The sequence below is a fragment of the Apostichopus japonicus genome, chromosome 3, assembly GCF_037975245.1.
Source record: "Apostichopus japonicus isolate 1M-3 chromosome 3, ASM3797524v1, whole genome shotgun sequence".
Lineage (NCBI taxonomy): Eukaryota > Metazoa > Echinodermata > Holothuroidea > Aspidochirotida > Stichopodidae > Apostichopus > Apostichopus japonicus.
Window position 1 is genome coordinate 17823026 of NC_092563.1, and position 16717 is coordinate 17839742.

General features: G+C 36.0%; 1 protein-coding gene and 1 long non-coding RNA gene across 17 annotated transcripts in view; one reads left to right on the forward strand and one right to left on the reverse strand.

Annotated features, from left to right (window-relative positions):
- Positions 1-16717, forward strand: part of LOC139965277 (uncharacterized) — a 112348-nt gene that overhangs the window by 45521 nt on the left and 50110 nt on the right. For all 16 annotated transcript variants that reach the window (XM_071967473.1, XM_071967476.1, XM_071967465.1 and 13 more), the window contains exons 8-11: positions 5145-5236; positions 10516-10659; positions 11561-11802; positions 12749-12891. In XM_071967473.1, the coding sequence (XP_071823574.1) occupies positions 5145-5236; positions 10516-10659; positions 11561-11802; positions 12749-12891 (621 nt within the window). The remainder of the gene's footprint in view (positions 1-5144; positions 5237-10515; positions 10660-11560; positions 11803-12748; positions 12892-16717) is intronic.
- LOC139965287 (uncharacterized) lies at positions 2296-4619 on the reverse strand. Its single transcript, XR_011792211.1, has 3 exons — positions 4433-4619; positions 3535-3694; positions 2296-3134 (listed from the first exon to the last, which is right to left on the reverse strand). It is a non-coding gene; the product is annotated as an uncharacterized lncRNA (long non-coding RNA).

Consider the following 16717-nt stretch of genomic DNA (forward strand, 5'->3'; position numbering starts at 1 on the left):
TACTTTTTTCCCCACATCGAACGTTAATTAGCAAGTAATTAAGGATATTATATGATTCTGAGAATTGTGTCTCCCAGACACAATCGACATTAGTATTTATCACATGCAGCTCTACAAACCGCCTATTCAAATTCAACCAATCAGTGAAGAGATGGTTATGTATGACCTGGAGCTTAAAATAGACTCAGTCATTGGCATGGTAATCCCTCAGCGTCTTTACCGTGAGTAAAGTGTACACGCACGTAAGCCTACTGTACGTAGTACTTAGCAAAGTATTTAGTGTCGTATTATTGCTACATGCACACAATACTATAACCTGGTGACGAAGTGACAAAAGAATAAAACAATGGAGAAGAGCTCAAATGGGAAATATAAATTTTTGAAGAACCTAACTTCAACTGAAAAGAGAAAATGACGGAAAGCCCAGAAGAAAAAGTGTCACGACACCGTGTCCCTTTCGGGAATCAATGGGAAAGATGGAGCGAAGTGAAGAGGAATTTACATCTGAAGAGTGATTCAGAAGTCACTCGACTTCTACTCGACAGGTAAGCAAAGGATAGAATTCTTCGTTACAATTTTTGTTTACATGATTTAACGTTACTTCTCATTATCGGTGAGAGAAACTGAGACCGAACCTCTGCCTCCACTATTATTACTACAGTATCTAGTTTAGCCTAGGCTAGGACAGTATAGGGGCCTATACTAAGTCTATAGTACTACTAGTACTAGGCTAGTAGTATAGTGTACTTCTAGCCTATTATTTACTAGCACAACCAAGGCCAGTTAGGCTAAACGCTCTTACTCTTTCTTCACAGTCATATCAAATTGCAACAAGTTTTTGTTCTTGATACAGTGCTAACTAACGTTCACGCCGACGCATAGATACTTTACACTAGACTTTACAAAGCATGGGCTATGATGGCAGTGATTGCATATGCAGTAGCCGAAATCACGAGGCCTACGTTCTGGCGGTTCCCGTTAGTTTCATGCCCTAAATAATGTTTGTTTCCTCCCCTAAAAACGTTTCTTACCTCTGTACCTCCTCAATCATGGGGAGGAAATTATTGTTTTTCCAGGGAGGAAGCTGATGAAAGCATATTGGCTAGGAAATGTGGAAAGAATAAATTTAGTAGGCCTAGGGCCTAAGTGGAATAACTGTAGGAATTTCTTTTCATTTCTACCTTTTCTACAAATATCTCTTCCCATATAGCCTAGCCAATTTGCCTCCCTTGAAAAATGTTTCTTTGATTGAAATCATTATTTTCTCTCCTAATTAAAAAATTACAGTTACTTCAGTACCTAACTCTTTCTACGTAGCCTAGCCAAATGTCTTCTTGCTTGAATTCCTCCCCTGAGAAACAGTACTTTCCTCCCTGAGTGATAGTTTATTTTTGTGATTCTACTTTCAGGTTTACAAGGAATTTCTCAAAGTCTGCAGGCAGATGGACCTGTGTTCCTGTTATGGAAAAGAATAGTTACAAGTACATTCCGCAACTGATGAAGGACATATTTAGACGGAGGCTTGATGATGACAATTCTCAAGTAGGACGTGTTGTCGTGTTGTTCTTGCTGAGGATGACCCAAGGCACATCTCTGGTACAATTCGCCCGAGCCAACCTCCATCAGTTTTACAGCTTCTTGCAAGCCATCATAGCAGGATGGGACCAAGTTCTACTGTTGTAATGAGTCAAATCTATAAGTCTTCCTTGCATCAGAAAGTGATATAATTTTTTTTTTTGGGTGGGGGGGGGTGGGATGGAGTTGTTGCACAGCTTGTTGCAAGCCATCAGAGCAGCATGGGGCCTAGTTCTACTTTGTAATAAGTCAAATCTATTAATCTTCCTCGCTTCAGCAAGTAATATTATTTGGGGGTGGGGGGAGGTTGGAGTGATTGCAACCTGCATGTCTCCTACAACTTTGCAGTAATTTAAAAAGTGGTAGGGTGGGGGGCTTCTTTTCTCACAGTCATCAGTCATGCCAATTGATCTAAAACATAATGCATGTACTAGTTTGGAATCAGGTTTGGACGCGAAGAACTATTCCTTTTTTTCAATTTTTGTTGTTGTAAAGATCAGCAGACTTATTCTAAGCACATTCATCAATAAAAAACGAACACTTAATTGAACTTGTTATGTGTATTGAAGCTTATTAATGTCCATGTTTCAGAATAAATTAGCACATTAAATTGGAAGATTTTTCAGATTGAAGTAAGAACAGCAGTGAAAGAAACTGTGTGTTTATTCAAAGCCCTGAATGGTAAAGTTAAGGAACACAGAAAAATAGAGAAAACCATGATCACGTCTTTCACGAAAAGAAAATGTAATACTAATAACATGTCTATAATCTTAGATGATAGTGAAAACAAGTCTATATTTGGCAAGGAATACAACTGATCAAGAAATAAAGAACTGAATACAAGTGAATGATTAAGTCAAGGAAATAGAGAATATCTTTGACCCAAGATCACTTTGACCTATGGAAAACAATAGCAATCAATTACTCTCCAGGGGCTACATATGTAACAGTTAACCAACTTCTCTTCTTGAGATATGGCATTAGCACTAATGGCCATAAGCATAACAATGGGATTATCTACCCGCCGAGTGTTATCAACATTTGCCATGAAACCAACTTTCACTTCTTGGGATATGAACTATTGTCCTCAAAATGACCTTCATGGTTAACAAAATGTTTTACCTTCTCACCAAGGGCCACCTATATAGCAAGTTTGAAGTTCAAACAACTTTCACTTCTTGATATTGTTTATAAGTTTTCAAGAGTTGAACATCTCTTGACCTAAAATGACCTTTAACCTCCATGAAAAATAATAGGGTTCATCTACTTACCAAGTGCTATCTACATAGCAAGTTGGATATCAAACCAACTAGCACTTCTTGAGATACTGTTTTTACACAGATTTCAAATGTTGACCTCGAATGACCTTTAAACTTGATGCAAAACAATAAGAATCATCTACTTTTCAAAGACTACCTATATACCAAGTTTGAATTCAAGCAACTTTTATTTCTTGAGATGTTGTGTGTACATATATCCAAAAAGAGTGCCGGATGGGTTTCAAGCAGTTGCATTACCAGTTGTCGAGGCTGTTGAACATCTACATTACCAACCATTGCCTAAGAAGAAAAGTGAAGAAAAAAGAGTATCATTTATTTTGCTTAAGTAATAATATCATTGCTTTTGATGATAGACAGCACTTATTGATTGTGTTGCTTTGGGTGTTTAATATACATGTGATATAAGAAGATAGACATAAAATATATTGTTTGAACACTACACCAAGTACTACGAAGTGCTCTGTTTTTCAAAACTTGCTTTCAGACAAACAGTATTTTGCTTCCAAAAAGGATTAGCAAATATAACCCTTTGATAATTGATGTCACTTAAAAATAACTATTTTCAGTATGACAATCTAGCCAGCTACTTATGTTGCTAGTATTCTTTAATTGAGCAAGCCATTCTGTTATTACCAGCTGTTACTTTGCAGATCCCACAATTTTGCATATTGAAACGTACCCTTATATTTCCCATTCACTCCTGTTGGCGTTCTTCTACCTGCCTCCTAGCTGCAGCTGCTGTTACCCGGGTTGTCCCGTTGTCTGGTGTTACCCAGGAGCTAACCTCTCCGTCCTCTACTTCTGCCAGCCCTCCTTGGTGTTTCATCACCAGATGGTTGCTAAGAAGGTAGCAAAAGGTTTCAAATTATAAACATGTCTTTGGATCCGCTGCTAAAATGTATTGCTCTCATTTACTGGTGACATATGACTAGATGCTATTTATCACTTTCATGGAATGGTTGTACACTTTACTATAAGATTTATAGAACAGCAGACATTGCATGTTGCCCTAGGTTTCAGTTTCCCGACCCGTTAGTTCCTCCCCTGAAAATTTTAGTTTCCTCTACTAAATACGTTACTTTCCTCCCCTACATCAAGGTAATAAAGTATCGCATTCAGGTTAGGAAACTAATATGCTTGTTGAATGAAACTTAAAAAAAAGGTTACTTACTACACTCACACATAATCATAAAAATCGCCTAAATCATCAATTGCAATTACTACAGTTTTGCAAAGCACTTGCTACAATGCACTACTTCAATCTCCACATGGCCTAGCCAGTATGCCTTATTGCATTCCCTTATGAGAAACGTTACTTTCATCTCCTGAAAACGTTATTTTCTCCCATGTTGTAAGAGGAAGAAGCTAACGTTTTTCAAGAGATCCGGAAAAAAGGCCCCCATTGCGATACACTCGTAGCTACATTGCTTTAAGTGCAAAATTCACAGCGTGTACATAACGTTATTCAGGCCTAACCAGTGTAAGTCACACACTAATAGATCTGATTGTACTACAGTAACTAGCCTATGTAACACCGAGTAGAGTGATACAATATCGTTCTAGAGAATGTTACGTACCGATCGAGTTCTTGCTGGTTCAATGACTTTCTCTCTTATGTATCCTTGCTACAAAGCTGGTTTTATTTTCGCGGAGAGACGAATTTTCTTGGGTTTTTAGGGCATCGTATGCAATGAGATATGCCGTAAGTGTCCCTTCGCGCAATACGTACATCTCCTCAGCTGATTTTTGTTTACTGTTTACCTTGCTATTCAAAGTAGGCCTACCTTTTCCGTTATACATATTCACAAGGTTCCTTTATGTGGGAGGAGTCTATCGAAGTCAAAGATTCAAAATACGAAAACCAGAAAATGTCATATTTTTGCACTTTTCGGGAATAGTTTGAGTTGAAACTTTACAGTTAGCTTAGTTTACGTCATTGGTATAGTATCGGATATAGTATATAGTATTGGAAAATCTCGAGAATCAACGCAAAATGCTGCTTTAACAAATGTTTTTTGCTATTCTTTGCTGAGTCGAAGATGGCAGAATGTGGCAAATGTAATCCAAAAGGCAGCTTTAAAAATTGATGATGATGCATGACCACCCCCCCCCCCACCCACCCACCTTCTCCCCTTCAAATCATGTTTTGTAGAGAACTGAGATAATAATTGTTTTTTGTGTGTGTTAATGCATTGGTTTTGACATATTTGACTGTGCCAGAATTTTAGATAAATTTAAAGAAAACTGTAAGAAAAGTATAAAATAATTTTCTATTTATTTGTTGGACAGATAGGGACATCGGGGCTAATTTCATGAACATTTTAAGCGATACAGAACAGGATTCTGAGATCACAACCTACGTGATGACTCTCATCAACAAGGTAAATATTCATTTATTTCATTCCTCTCTTTATCTGTCTCCTATAAATATATGCACTCAGATCCACCAAGCCTAATTTTAAATTTCTTAAAATAGAAAGACTTATTTTAGAATATTCTGCAAAACAAGGGTATGGAGGAAGAGGAGTCAACTGCCTCTTTTTAATAGAGAGAGAGAGCAAGGTATGCCCCATCCCCCTCCCCCTCTACCCCTTATTTCACCCTGCATCTTTGATATAGAGCTCTAGATGATTTCAGACCTACCCATCCTTGCAGTATACACTGTGCAGGCCATCCTCACATGTGTCTGGTGTTTCCTGCTGCTTATTAGACAGGAGTTTAAGTTAAACCTTGATTAATATCTAAAACTGGAATTCCTCACCACTCTTCCTCTACTGGCATTTAGCAAATGAATGCCTTTGTGACTCTGTAACTGCTGACTTGGGTGTAACAGACAGAAAGATGGACAGACAAACAGACTGACTAGGGTGTCTGCAATTTATGCCATGGTGAGCTCTACAATGCTATTCTGACCAGTCTGGGGTATAGTCGCTAACCTCTGATGACCTACGTTTAGGATTGTAGAAATCTAACAGCCACGAAAATGTACTCTTAAGAAAGTTTGAGGTAAACTTTCAGAGTGGTAGAGGATGTGGAAGATGTGGGATGTGACCCAAAAGTTGGTCACCGTGACAACAGTGCTAAATATCTTATGGATTTATTTTTGTTTTGGTAACTTACTGTATGTAGATCAGATTGCATAGATATTTATAGGTGAGACCAGGTAAAGTGTAGTCGTTGGTGAATACCCAAATCAGCAAGTTTCGTGGTATTCATGAGTTTTCTATTTTCATACTTTGGAAGCTACGCAAACGGCAGCAGGTGATTATTTAGGTGGTGGCCAATTGGCTAAGGCGTCGGACTTGTAATCCAAGGATTGCTGGTTCGATTCCTGCCTAGTGCATTACGTTGTGTCCTTGGGCAAGATGCTTTATCTCACTTGCCTCTCTCCACCCAGGGGTTATAAATGGGTACCTGTGAGGTAACTTGTCATTGGGCGCAGTATATAACTGTTGCCGACTGGAGGAATTGTCTCTGGGACAGGTTATCATTGACCAGGGGTAATATAACGTCTGTAAAGCGCTTTGAGACCTTTCACTGGTATAAAGTGCAATATAAAAAGCAAATATTATCATTATTATTTAGTGCATTGCCTCATTACTACATTAATACACATTTACTACAGATTAAATTGGCCAACTTATAGCCACCTGTTCTGCAGTCTAGAAAGTTAACCGGATCGAAATCAGTATTCTGAAACTGTCAAGAGGCTAGGTATAGGTTACAAAAAATATTTGGCAGGCGTTTTTTATGAGACTTATAATCAGGGTGGCATTTTTGCCACTCCTAGCTAAAGTCCTTTAAGTGCCAAGATATATAAATTTATCTTCTTATTTAAATAAACAATGCCATATAATTTTAATTTGTGTATTGTGAGTTGAAGGAGATGTTTGAACACACCCGCAACATAATGTTCTTTATCTAAATATATATATGTGGAGGTATGCATTGATAAATTAGTTGATAATTAATAGTGAAACCAGCATGGAAGAAGTTTGTTCTGTTTGCAAATAGATGAGTACAAAGGTATTGTTTTGTTTGTTACATTAAATTTCATAGTTACTACATCATAACTGATCTCGCTTTTTTACTGGGATTGATTTATTATGGTTTAACATTAAGGTGCTGTCAAAAATTTGATAACCTTTTTTTTAATATAGTAACATTTTTCAATAAAATTATTCAGTGTTCGGTTAATACATTAGCAATTTGCAGCAAAATGAAGAATTTCTTAAAATCTGGTGAGGAATTCAATGTTATAAGTGCCGTTCAATGACCACATGTAGTACCTTAATTATCAAATGTCTTCAATTTATCATATTGCAGCAAAAATGATAAATTGATCACTTAATTAATTTTGTCAATTCAACATAAATTTTGAACCAAAAGGATTGATGATGCTCAGAATGTCATCATTTCAACATTTTGAAGCAAAAGATAAATTGCAGAAAAATTTAAACATATTGTTTGTTCTTGCTTTTTGTTTGTGTGTTTTTGTTTGAGATAAAGTTTTGTTGTTTGTATTTTGTGATAGTCTGCTTTTGTTTGCAAGTTACTGACAATTGAAACATGAGATACTTTAAATAAGGCATAACTTTAATATTACTTATATAATTTTGCATATTCAACACTCAAGGGTTTGAATACTGTAGTACTCAGCTTGGCAACCTGTTTATCACACTGGCACCCATAGCTGATGAGATCGAAGTGCCAAATGAAAGAAAATAAAAAGAATAAACCATAACAATAAATTATTATGATTATTCCAGTCTGGAATTTAATTTGCCATGTTTTAGTATTTTACATTTATTTTATATTATTCTTTAAAAGAAACAAAGAGGATATCAGAAATTTGTAGATGACCTTTTTTAATATATTATTGTTCATTGTTCAAAAACCAAAATGAGACCAAATATGCCAATCTTTGTTTGCTATTAGAGGATTACTTTTATAGGCAGAATTTCAGTCTTCATATGTTCTAATCCAAGCACAAAACAAAAAATAAATGAGTGCTAGACAATTATTTTCTATATATTCTGGTTTCAAGGTATTCACCTTTAATGTACATGCTTATATCTCTGGCATGCTCCTTTAAGGCTAATTGAAATGATGATGCGGCTCCTCATCGCAGGCCTAAATGATAATGTGAATCAATTGTTTTATAAATTACAATAACCCAAACCAAGGCATGTTCTTTTAACTTTTTATAAACAACAGAGCACCATTGGGATGACATTCAGCATGGTTTGTCCTAACAAGTCTGTTCTACATTTTAAACATGTCATTTCGAGGCCATAATTACTAATTACTCTGTATGGTTTCCCCATTGTTTTGTGGTGTATCTGAGTAACTGACCCAATGGTCTGTGTATTAGACTGTTTAGTTCAGTCACTTTAATGAATGACCTTCAACTGCTTAAAGGGTCATTTCTAAATGGACAAAAATAATTGTGATAGAAATTTAACCTGGAACAGTCTAAAACATGCTGAAATTAATTTAGTGCTTGAGGTCATCCTTTAATATGTTATTATTTTTGTGGAACGATTGTATTCAATTTCGCTTAAATTTTTGTAGAATTCTTAGAATGTCCTTATAGTGGGGATAGATATGTCATAGTAGAATAAAAAGTAGGTTAAATCGTCTACTCAATATCATGCTTGGAATCCAAACTATTACCGCAAGCTTTAGTTCAAATTGTACTTTGGCTGACATAAGGGTTTACTATTCAATCGGGAAGTGTTTGTTACGATGTGATTTTTAAGGAAGTAATATTGGATTGTTTCAGGAAACATGAAAAGCCTTGAAATGGCCAAACAGGTGGAAGTGATTTAGGAGGTCTGTTGCCAGTTAATTTTCATTGTTTGTTTTGGTATTGTTGTCCAGAGCCCTTTATCAAAATCGTTTAATCTGATAAGCATGATTCTGGAAAAGAGGGAGGCATCCGGAAATGAGATAACTGTTATGGAGGGCAGAATGAGATGCGGAGGTGCGTAATATGGCTAGATACCAGTGGAAGTGACTATGTTATTTAATCTGTCATGATTACCCTCCAGCTAATCTCTGGTGACCTAGAAAGATAGCCAGAGGAAACCGACATACAAGAGCATCATTTTCATAGTTTGCGATGCATTATCTAACGAGCTGCCTTACTGTAACCTGCAACTACAGTAGTAGCTTTCTAGCTGTCAGTTTGAAGTATTTTAAGAATCACTTCACATTTAAAGTTTGAAATCTTTGGCAACCCAAAACAAACTTCTGCACAAAATGTTGGTGCAGAAAATTCAACTTGGATGAAAATTTTACATCGATGAACCGGCATCAATTTGTTTAACACTACTCTATAATATGGTAGGCTGTTAATGTTGCAGCCAAGTTTGAAGTGTTCCAGAGAGTTTGCCATGTACAGTATGTGTCGTGCATGAAAACAAGTCTCATGCAAGATAAATTATATACGCAAGCCTGGAAATTCAGGCCATTTTACAGTCTAAAATGATGGTGAATTTGCCATTTGCCAGTAAGAAAATAAGCCGCAGGCAATTTTTCTCTCAGGATACATCAAGAGCATAAATACATGTTAAAGATGATTCACGACCTTCAGTCCAAGAATTAGGATGATTTCCATTCCTAACATACCTAAGATCTTACTGCTCATTATCAATAAATATTTGGTTCCCTTAAAATGCTGATAAAGTAGCTCATGTACAGTATGCTACAACTCAGGAAAATACCAGTGAGCACTTGATTTTAGCCAGATGATGTTTTTAAGCACTTGCAGTTTTTGATGAGTTGCCAAAACTGTAATATTCTAATTTCTAAGCCTGATGTGTTTGTATGTGTGATTTTATGTAAGATTTAAGCATCTAAGAGAACCTCTGCATTGGTCCATATTTATAACCTCTGGGCTGGCAATGAAATTGAAGACATTGTGCTAATATGTGCCATGAAGTTATGAAGTATTAGCTGATAGCAACATTTTGGGAATATTCTTATAACATTGGTAAGATGCCTTCTACGTGGTTAGTTTAAATTGAGTGAAGAAAATATGTTGCTTGGGCACATTTAGCAGTTGAAGAAAGGTACAAATGAAATTCATTTGCAGCTGCATTTTTGTTTGTTGGAATTTTATGCAATCAAGGGGTACCATATTGCACCATGAAAGGGAAGCTATTAGGTATCTGAAAATATGATTTTTTTTTTCTTTACTCCACCAAATTTCAGACAAGGAAAGTTGTTAGTTGAAGGCACAAAACTTTCAAATGGAAAAAATAAAAAGCACCCATTTCATATGTGGGACATAAATTTCTTGGACCAGACTTAATGGTTTGCAACTTGCTAATTAGGAGCAATCAAGGGAATGTCACCATGGTAACATAGACCTCTTTGTTAGAAAGTGGTGTATTCCTTGTTATGTCTGTGTATTGCACACATGGTCATAATGACAGTGTTAAAACTCAATAAAAACTACGACATTTAGCCAAGCTTTTTACAATGTTCATTGGCATAAACAACTAATGTATTTGCCTTGACTAATTGGCAGTCGTCTTTGCAGCTGTAAATATCTTACTGAAACATTGATTTGGAAAACACATACCATGAAGGCTCTTTTTGAGCCATTGATGGCTTGAACTATTATATTTATTGTATGTGAATTTCCTTGCAGACTCTGAACTACATTCCAGACCAGGACACATTTTACGATATGACCGATGCATTCGAGAGACAGGATATCGAGGGGGTGTCGCAGAGAATGTGTAATAAATCAAACTCAGACCTTGATCTAGTGGAGCAGTTCAAGTTGTACGAGGTAATTATGGAGAAATGGATTCCAGAAAAACATTCAGGACATCCCAACACATAGTTTTGCTGTGTAGTTTATAGCATTATACAAAAAACTAAGTGAAAAGAAAATAAGAAAGAACAAATGAACGAGGAAGATCTATCAATTGGATAAAGGAAGTTCTAAGACAATGATTCAAGTAGTCGAAACATTGTTGTGTTGTTTGTCTGACTGCAATTAGCACCAAACTGTTTACTCTGAATAATGAATGAAACTTTCAAAGATGCAAATTTTCTCAATTCTTTGTTGACCTGTTTCATTGTTAGAATGATAAAACAGAGAGAAAGAAAACACAGCCTGAAGTCTTTTATGTTGTGTTAAAGCATCTGTCATGTTGTGTGTTAGCTCTAGCTATCAGTTTACTGTACTCTTAAATTTAGGGCATCCTTCTTACATTGATAGGTCTTAGTTTTGAACTTTGTCTCCTTTGTAAAACTGTTTTTCTGTGTACAAAAGCTGCTATATATCTTTACACTTTGCATAGCATTTTGCCCAATTTGCAAAGTATTTTGGGATGCAACACACCATATAAATATTCCCCTTTAGTGCCTTTTATCTTTGTATCAGAGACTAGGAGGTTACGATAAGGTTTTGGATGTAGGAGACAGACCATCATGTTCATTATAAAGCTACTCATTAATATAAAGAAAGGTTGGTACGGATGTATGGCAATTTAAACACAATCAGAGACTGGGAGGTTACGATAAAGGTTTGGATCTAAGAGACGGACCATCGTGTTTATTGTTGAAAATCTACTCTTTAATATAAAAGAAAGGTTGGTACGGATGTATGGCAATTTAAACACTTACGCCACTTTGCATTCTGATTGACTTTTCATCATCGGATCCGAAATATATTTTTTGTTCAGTATGCCTTGAAGCAAGAAGATGGGGAAGCGGACATTCCAATAAACAAGAAGATGAATTTACGGAAGGCCAGGCGTAGCTTGGATGTCACAAACCAGAGGAAGAGCATGAGGGCTGGTGGGTTGAAAGCAACGTCAGCGTACAGCGACATCTCTAAGAGGTTATCGTTAGATTCGAGGTCGTCATCGGCAGAATTGGAGAACGGAGATTACTTATCGCCTCAAAGAAGGAGAAGAGAACAGAGGTAAAATAAGTCCACAGAATGAAATTCAAAGAAGGTGGTTGCACACTTGCAGTTTCATTTATTTTTGCCATTAAATACATTTCAAATGCAAAGCATTTCTCACTTTAACTAGTTTCAGTTATTGTCAGATGTTTAAAATCTCAAGGATGTTTTCCTTCCCTTTCTTTGGAGCAACAAACCTTCATGAGTAGAATTTTTTATTAATAAAAGACAAGGTTTAGTTACATAACTGTTACAAATGCTTGTGCCAACTGTCCAAGGCTTTGCAGTTTATAACTGTGGTACTGTTATCTTGGGACTCTCTGTTATATACTTAAAAAGAGATGGTGGTTTCATGTACTAATGATGGGTTTTCTTCCATCTGTATTTTCGGTAAGATGTTCATGCTGATTCCCCTTTTTATATAATCTCTCTCTCTCGCTCTGTATTGTTGAAGCAACTGTAAATACATATATTATGTTATCAACATGGAACAGAAGGGAAAAAAGGAATAACACTATTATGTCAACTGCTAGGTATAGAATTGATGAAAAGAATAAATGAAGGAAAAGTGACATGCCTTTCTAAAAGTTTTCATAAAATAATCTGTTATTGGTTGGGGTTTTTTCCCCATTCACTGCTGAAGTTTATTGATTACAACTAGGAATAACAACAGTTTGTAGACCTAGCACTGCTGTGTTTCAAAGTTTTTATAGAACTGATGAGAGGGGGGACAAGTTTTTAAGAAGAGTCATCAGTTTTATTGATGTTTCATCTTTATTATTTTACATCAGACGGTAATAAATTTTTACAATCTTGTAGATTTGTTCCCTCGATAATATTGCTTACAGGGTGGGTCCTGTTTCATTGCGACCTACTTACTTGCCAATATTTTCATTCGTTTTCCCCATCTTTGTAATTTTTTTTTTCTTTCATAATAATGATGTTTGGCAATGTTTTCTTGCAGACGAAGTAGAGACCTCTCTATGGATAGTGAGGATTTAATGAAAGGAAACAGGTCAGATATCTCTGCATCACCGCTGATAGTCCAGCCACCGTCTCTAGTAAATCAGGCAACTGTTAGGCATCCACAGCCGTATCAGAGAAGTGGTAAGTATCGCTGATCAAGGTTATGAACCGGTGTTAATTCCACAAGAACTCTGAAGCCTTTGTGTGTACATACACTTTAAACACAACCATATCGAACAAGCAAAACGCCTTCTCCCCTCTAGGTTTCATACGTGAGTTTTTTGGGAAGTCAAGGGAAGTTTTTCTACAAGAATTTTGTGTCCTTTGACATGATATAAATATGTCTTGTTTCACTTTTCCTTAGTAATAAATCCAGTACGTCTTAGATATGTTCTGTACAAAACATTTTATTGTAGTCAAAACATAGCTCATCATTGAATAAAAGCAGTACTGGGAAAGTTGTTTGTTTAAATGCTTTTACTAAAAAAGTAAAAAAATACTAGTCTCTTTCTGATATCTCTTTTTGGGACATGAAATGGAATTCCTGGTAGAATGTTAAAAGTTCATGATGCAAACGTGAAGTGAATTTGAAATTAGTGATCAGATATGGAAAATGGTGTCTTTTAAGATTGCAACCATCTCACTGAAAAAAAACTTGAAAAGGTCTAGGAATTCTTTTATAAATTTCTGTGCCATAATCACAATGATCTAGGGTTGTGGCACTACAGACACAGTGGGTGAAGCTAAAATTCCAAATTGTCAAATTCCATAGATTTGGTGGATGGTTTACAGGTCTCTACAAAAGTGAGTCACAGTGAGATCCATTTGGAAGAGGGGAGGGGAGGGGGGATTAGGCAAAATTCTGCAACAGACAGATCCCCAACTTGTAATCCTGTTACACTGTCAGATCAAACAGTTAGTTAAAAAAAAAAAAAAATTAAAGAAAACAAGTCCATTCATCCATGCAGGAAGACTACATAACATTTCAAACATCCAAACCGTATCTTATTAGGTTATACCCGATGCACTACTGTGCCTGAAAACTGATACCTTACTATTGAAACCTTGGGTCATATGTGGAAAGACATTCTCAGAGACAAAAGTTTCACTTTATGTCAACCTCACGAGGCATGCAGTTTACAAAGAGACTGAGCTGAAAACTGTCTGGAAATCAACCCCATTTGACCACAATTGAGCAGAATCGTTGAACTACAATCTTATCGTAATTTTGTTCAAGCAACTTCTAAGAAGTAGGATATCACACATTTATTTGTTTCTTGATTGCCTCATGCTAACAGAGCCATGAAAAGTTAAGATCCTTGTTTATTTCTGCTGCAAGATTTATTATGTGCATCTTACTGCTTGAGATTTAACATGCTTGACATATTTTGTAATATATGCCAAATTATTTGAATTTTTTCTCTTTCATTGATACTTGGGCAGTATCATGTTGAAAGTGTAACTAAATGAGCAGTTTGGAATGTTCTGCCATTGATTTCACATTTCTCTGGGGAGAGCGTTCTGTATGGTAACTAAGCTTGTAAACGATATAAGAAACAAATTATATACAGGAAATGATCACTTTCTTCAGATCCTCTTCTGAGAAATGGTTAGAGATCTCTACTTCTCCCTCCAAACTCTTTTTCCTTCAATATGAAAATGGTCCGCAAATTATCACTGTTTTATTTGATACTTTAATAATTTGTCATCTTGTCGACAGTTTTTAAATTGATGTCATCTTGTGAAACTATTTCTACTGTTCTTTTCCCAACTTCTCAGATGACACTAAAACCAATAATAGGACAATATCAATCATGAGTTGTTGTTTATGGGGTTTTAATGTAAATTAGATATTTCAACTTCTCCCCCCCCCCCCCCCTCAACAAACATTACAAGGAACCAAGAGAACAATATGTTCATTGGAGAAACAATTGTTGCTGGTCCTGGGTGAGAAGTACATTTCCAGATCTAGTGAGCAATCATATTTTGCTGTAAAGCTTAAGCTGAGCACAGTTGTAGCTTTTGGGGTTTTTAGATTATGTTGTTGACAATTCAATATATGAAATTAGTGCTGTCTCCGATTCCTATAGTTGTAAAGTGAAATACCTTCTGCAGTATCTCCAGTTTAGATAGCTCCTTCACACAGGTATATCTTGATGTCACCTATCATTAATGTCCAGATACTGTACGTAAATCTTCAAACATAGGCAGACAGAAGTGTAATCCAGGAGGCTAACTTTGACATTTTAAAAATACTACATTGCTTTGCATACATGTAGAATTAGAAATGAAAATCATATGATTGGTGAGGTTATTTGGGAATGTCTGTTTGAATATATATGATCAAATTTGGGCTTTATTTTGGAATCTGTTGAGCGTGGTCTTATTTTGAAGTAAAGAGTGTACTTCCTATTGGTGTGAGTTCTTGTGATGATGTTCAAGAAGAAAATCTCTGGATTAAAATTTTATGTTAATGATCTGTGAATTTTTTTATTTTTTTGATTGGAGAATTAACATATTCATCCAAAGATGGATAAACGTTTCATGCAAAGTGCAATGGTTTAAACCTGATCCAAACAAGAGTATTTCAGCATCATACTGTTTGCATCATCCCCTTTAAGCGATGTATCTACTGATCTGCGAAGATAAAAAGTTATCACTCATTAGGTTTTATGGTAAGAACATTTATTTGACAAACATTCTGTCTTTTCCATCAAAGAGAAGGAAGCCAGTTCCGGTGACAGCAGAACCTCTAGCTTTACTTCTTGCACGTGTCTCTTTCTTGCTGATTATTCAAATGCTTCCAAATCTTCTTCAGGTATTCCCTCTGGGGATCAGTTTGTCTTGCATGTCTGAGTACAGTATATCTTCCGTTTCCCCGGTCCATCGTAATAGCCATGTGTGCTGTATCTGGCATGTTTTACCATTTGTCTGTGAATAGTTTAGTAGTAAAGAATGGATCATTGTTGATTGGGAAACTTCAAGGGGTGCACTCAAACCCAACCATCATCTTTAGCTTACAAGACAGATATCTTTGTGAAGAGCAACTCTCCCAAAACAGCCAAGAAAATCCTGCCTGTTTGGGATTTGTGTCTTGGAGCTGTCATTTTGTATATCAGTATAAATGTCATATTAGGATCTGAAACCTTTTACTTGCTCCTTTCTTTGCTTCCTTTTATGTTTTCAACTTAGAATGTTAACAGAGTTAACGCTGAAACTATTGCCTACATGAGGTTATGCTAAGAGGTTCAATATTTTAGATTCAGTGTTTGCAAAACCCATCTCCATTTTCAAAAAATAAACATTGCAATAAATAAAGAAATTAACATAAAACATTAATGCACATGTGACTGGATGATGTCATATTTAGAAGTGATCAAGTCTTCAGCATTGTATGGGAAAATAATATTAAATCTGTGGTATCTCCCAAAATTTAAGATTTTTCTTTGCTGTTTTGGGGAAGTTGTTCATGAAAGTTATCTCTATCAAATAAACCAATAAATGATGGTTGAGTTTCTCTCTCCTTATAACCCTAAATGTATTTGGAACGTCACTTTAGTTTTCGAGATGTATCAGTAGTATGAGACACAAAGATGCATTGGTGCATTGAATGAGGAAGTTGGAAATGGTGCAATGTCTGATTTGAGGAAAACCTTAAACTAAACACTACCAATTTAAATTGGTTTTCCTAAAGGAAAGTCTGCAAGGTATCATTGCAATGAAAACGAAAAAGCTGTTTATAAGTTGAACAGTTGATTCCCGTTGGTTCTATTCATGACATCCAAAGACTTCCAAGGCTCCTTTTTCTGCAAGTGTGAATGTTCTTTCCATTGTTTTATCCTTGTGTTTTATATGCCCTCCACTGTATGTTATTTTCAATGTAAACTAATGAGCTGTTGTGGAATCATCTGTAGGTGTGAACTGATGTCATGTTAATCAATCACATATATCCATAGTATGAACGCTG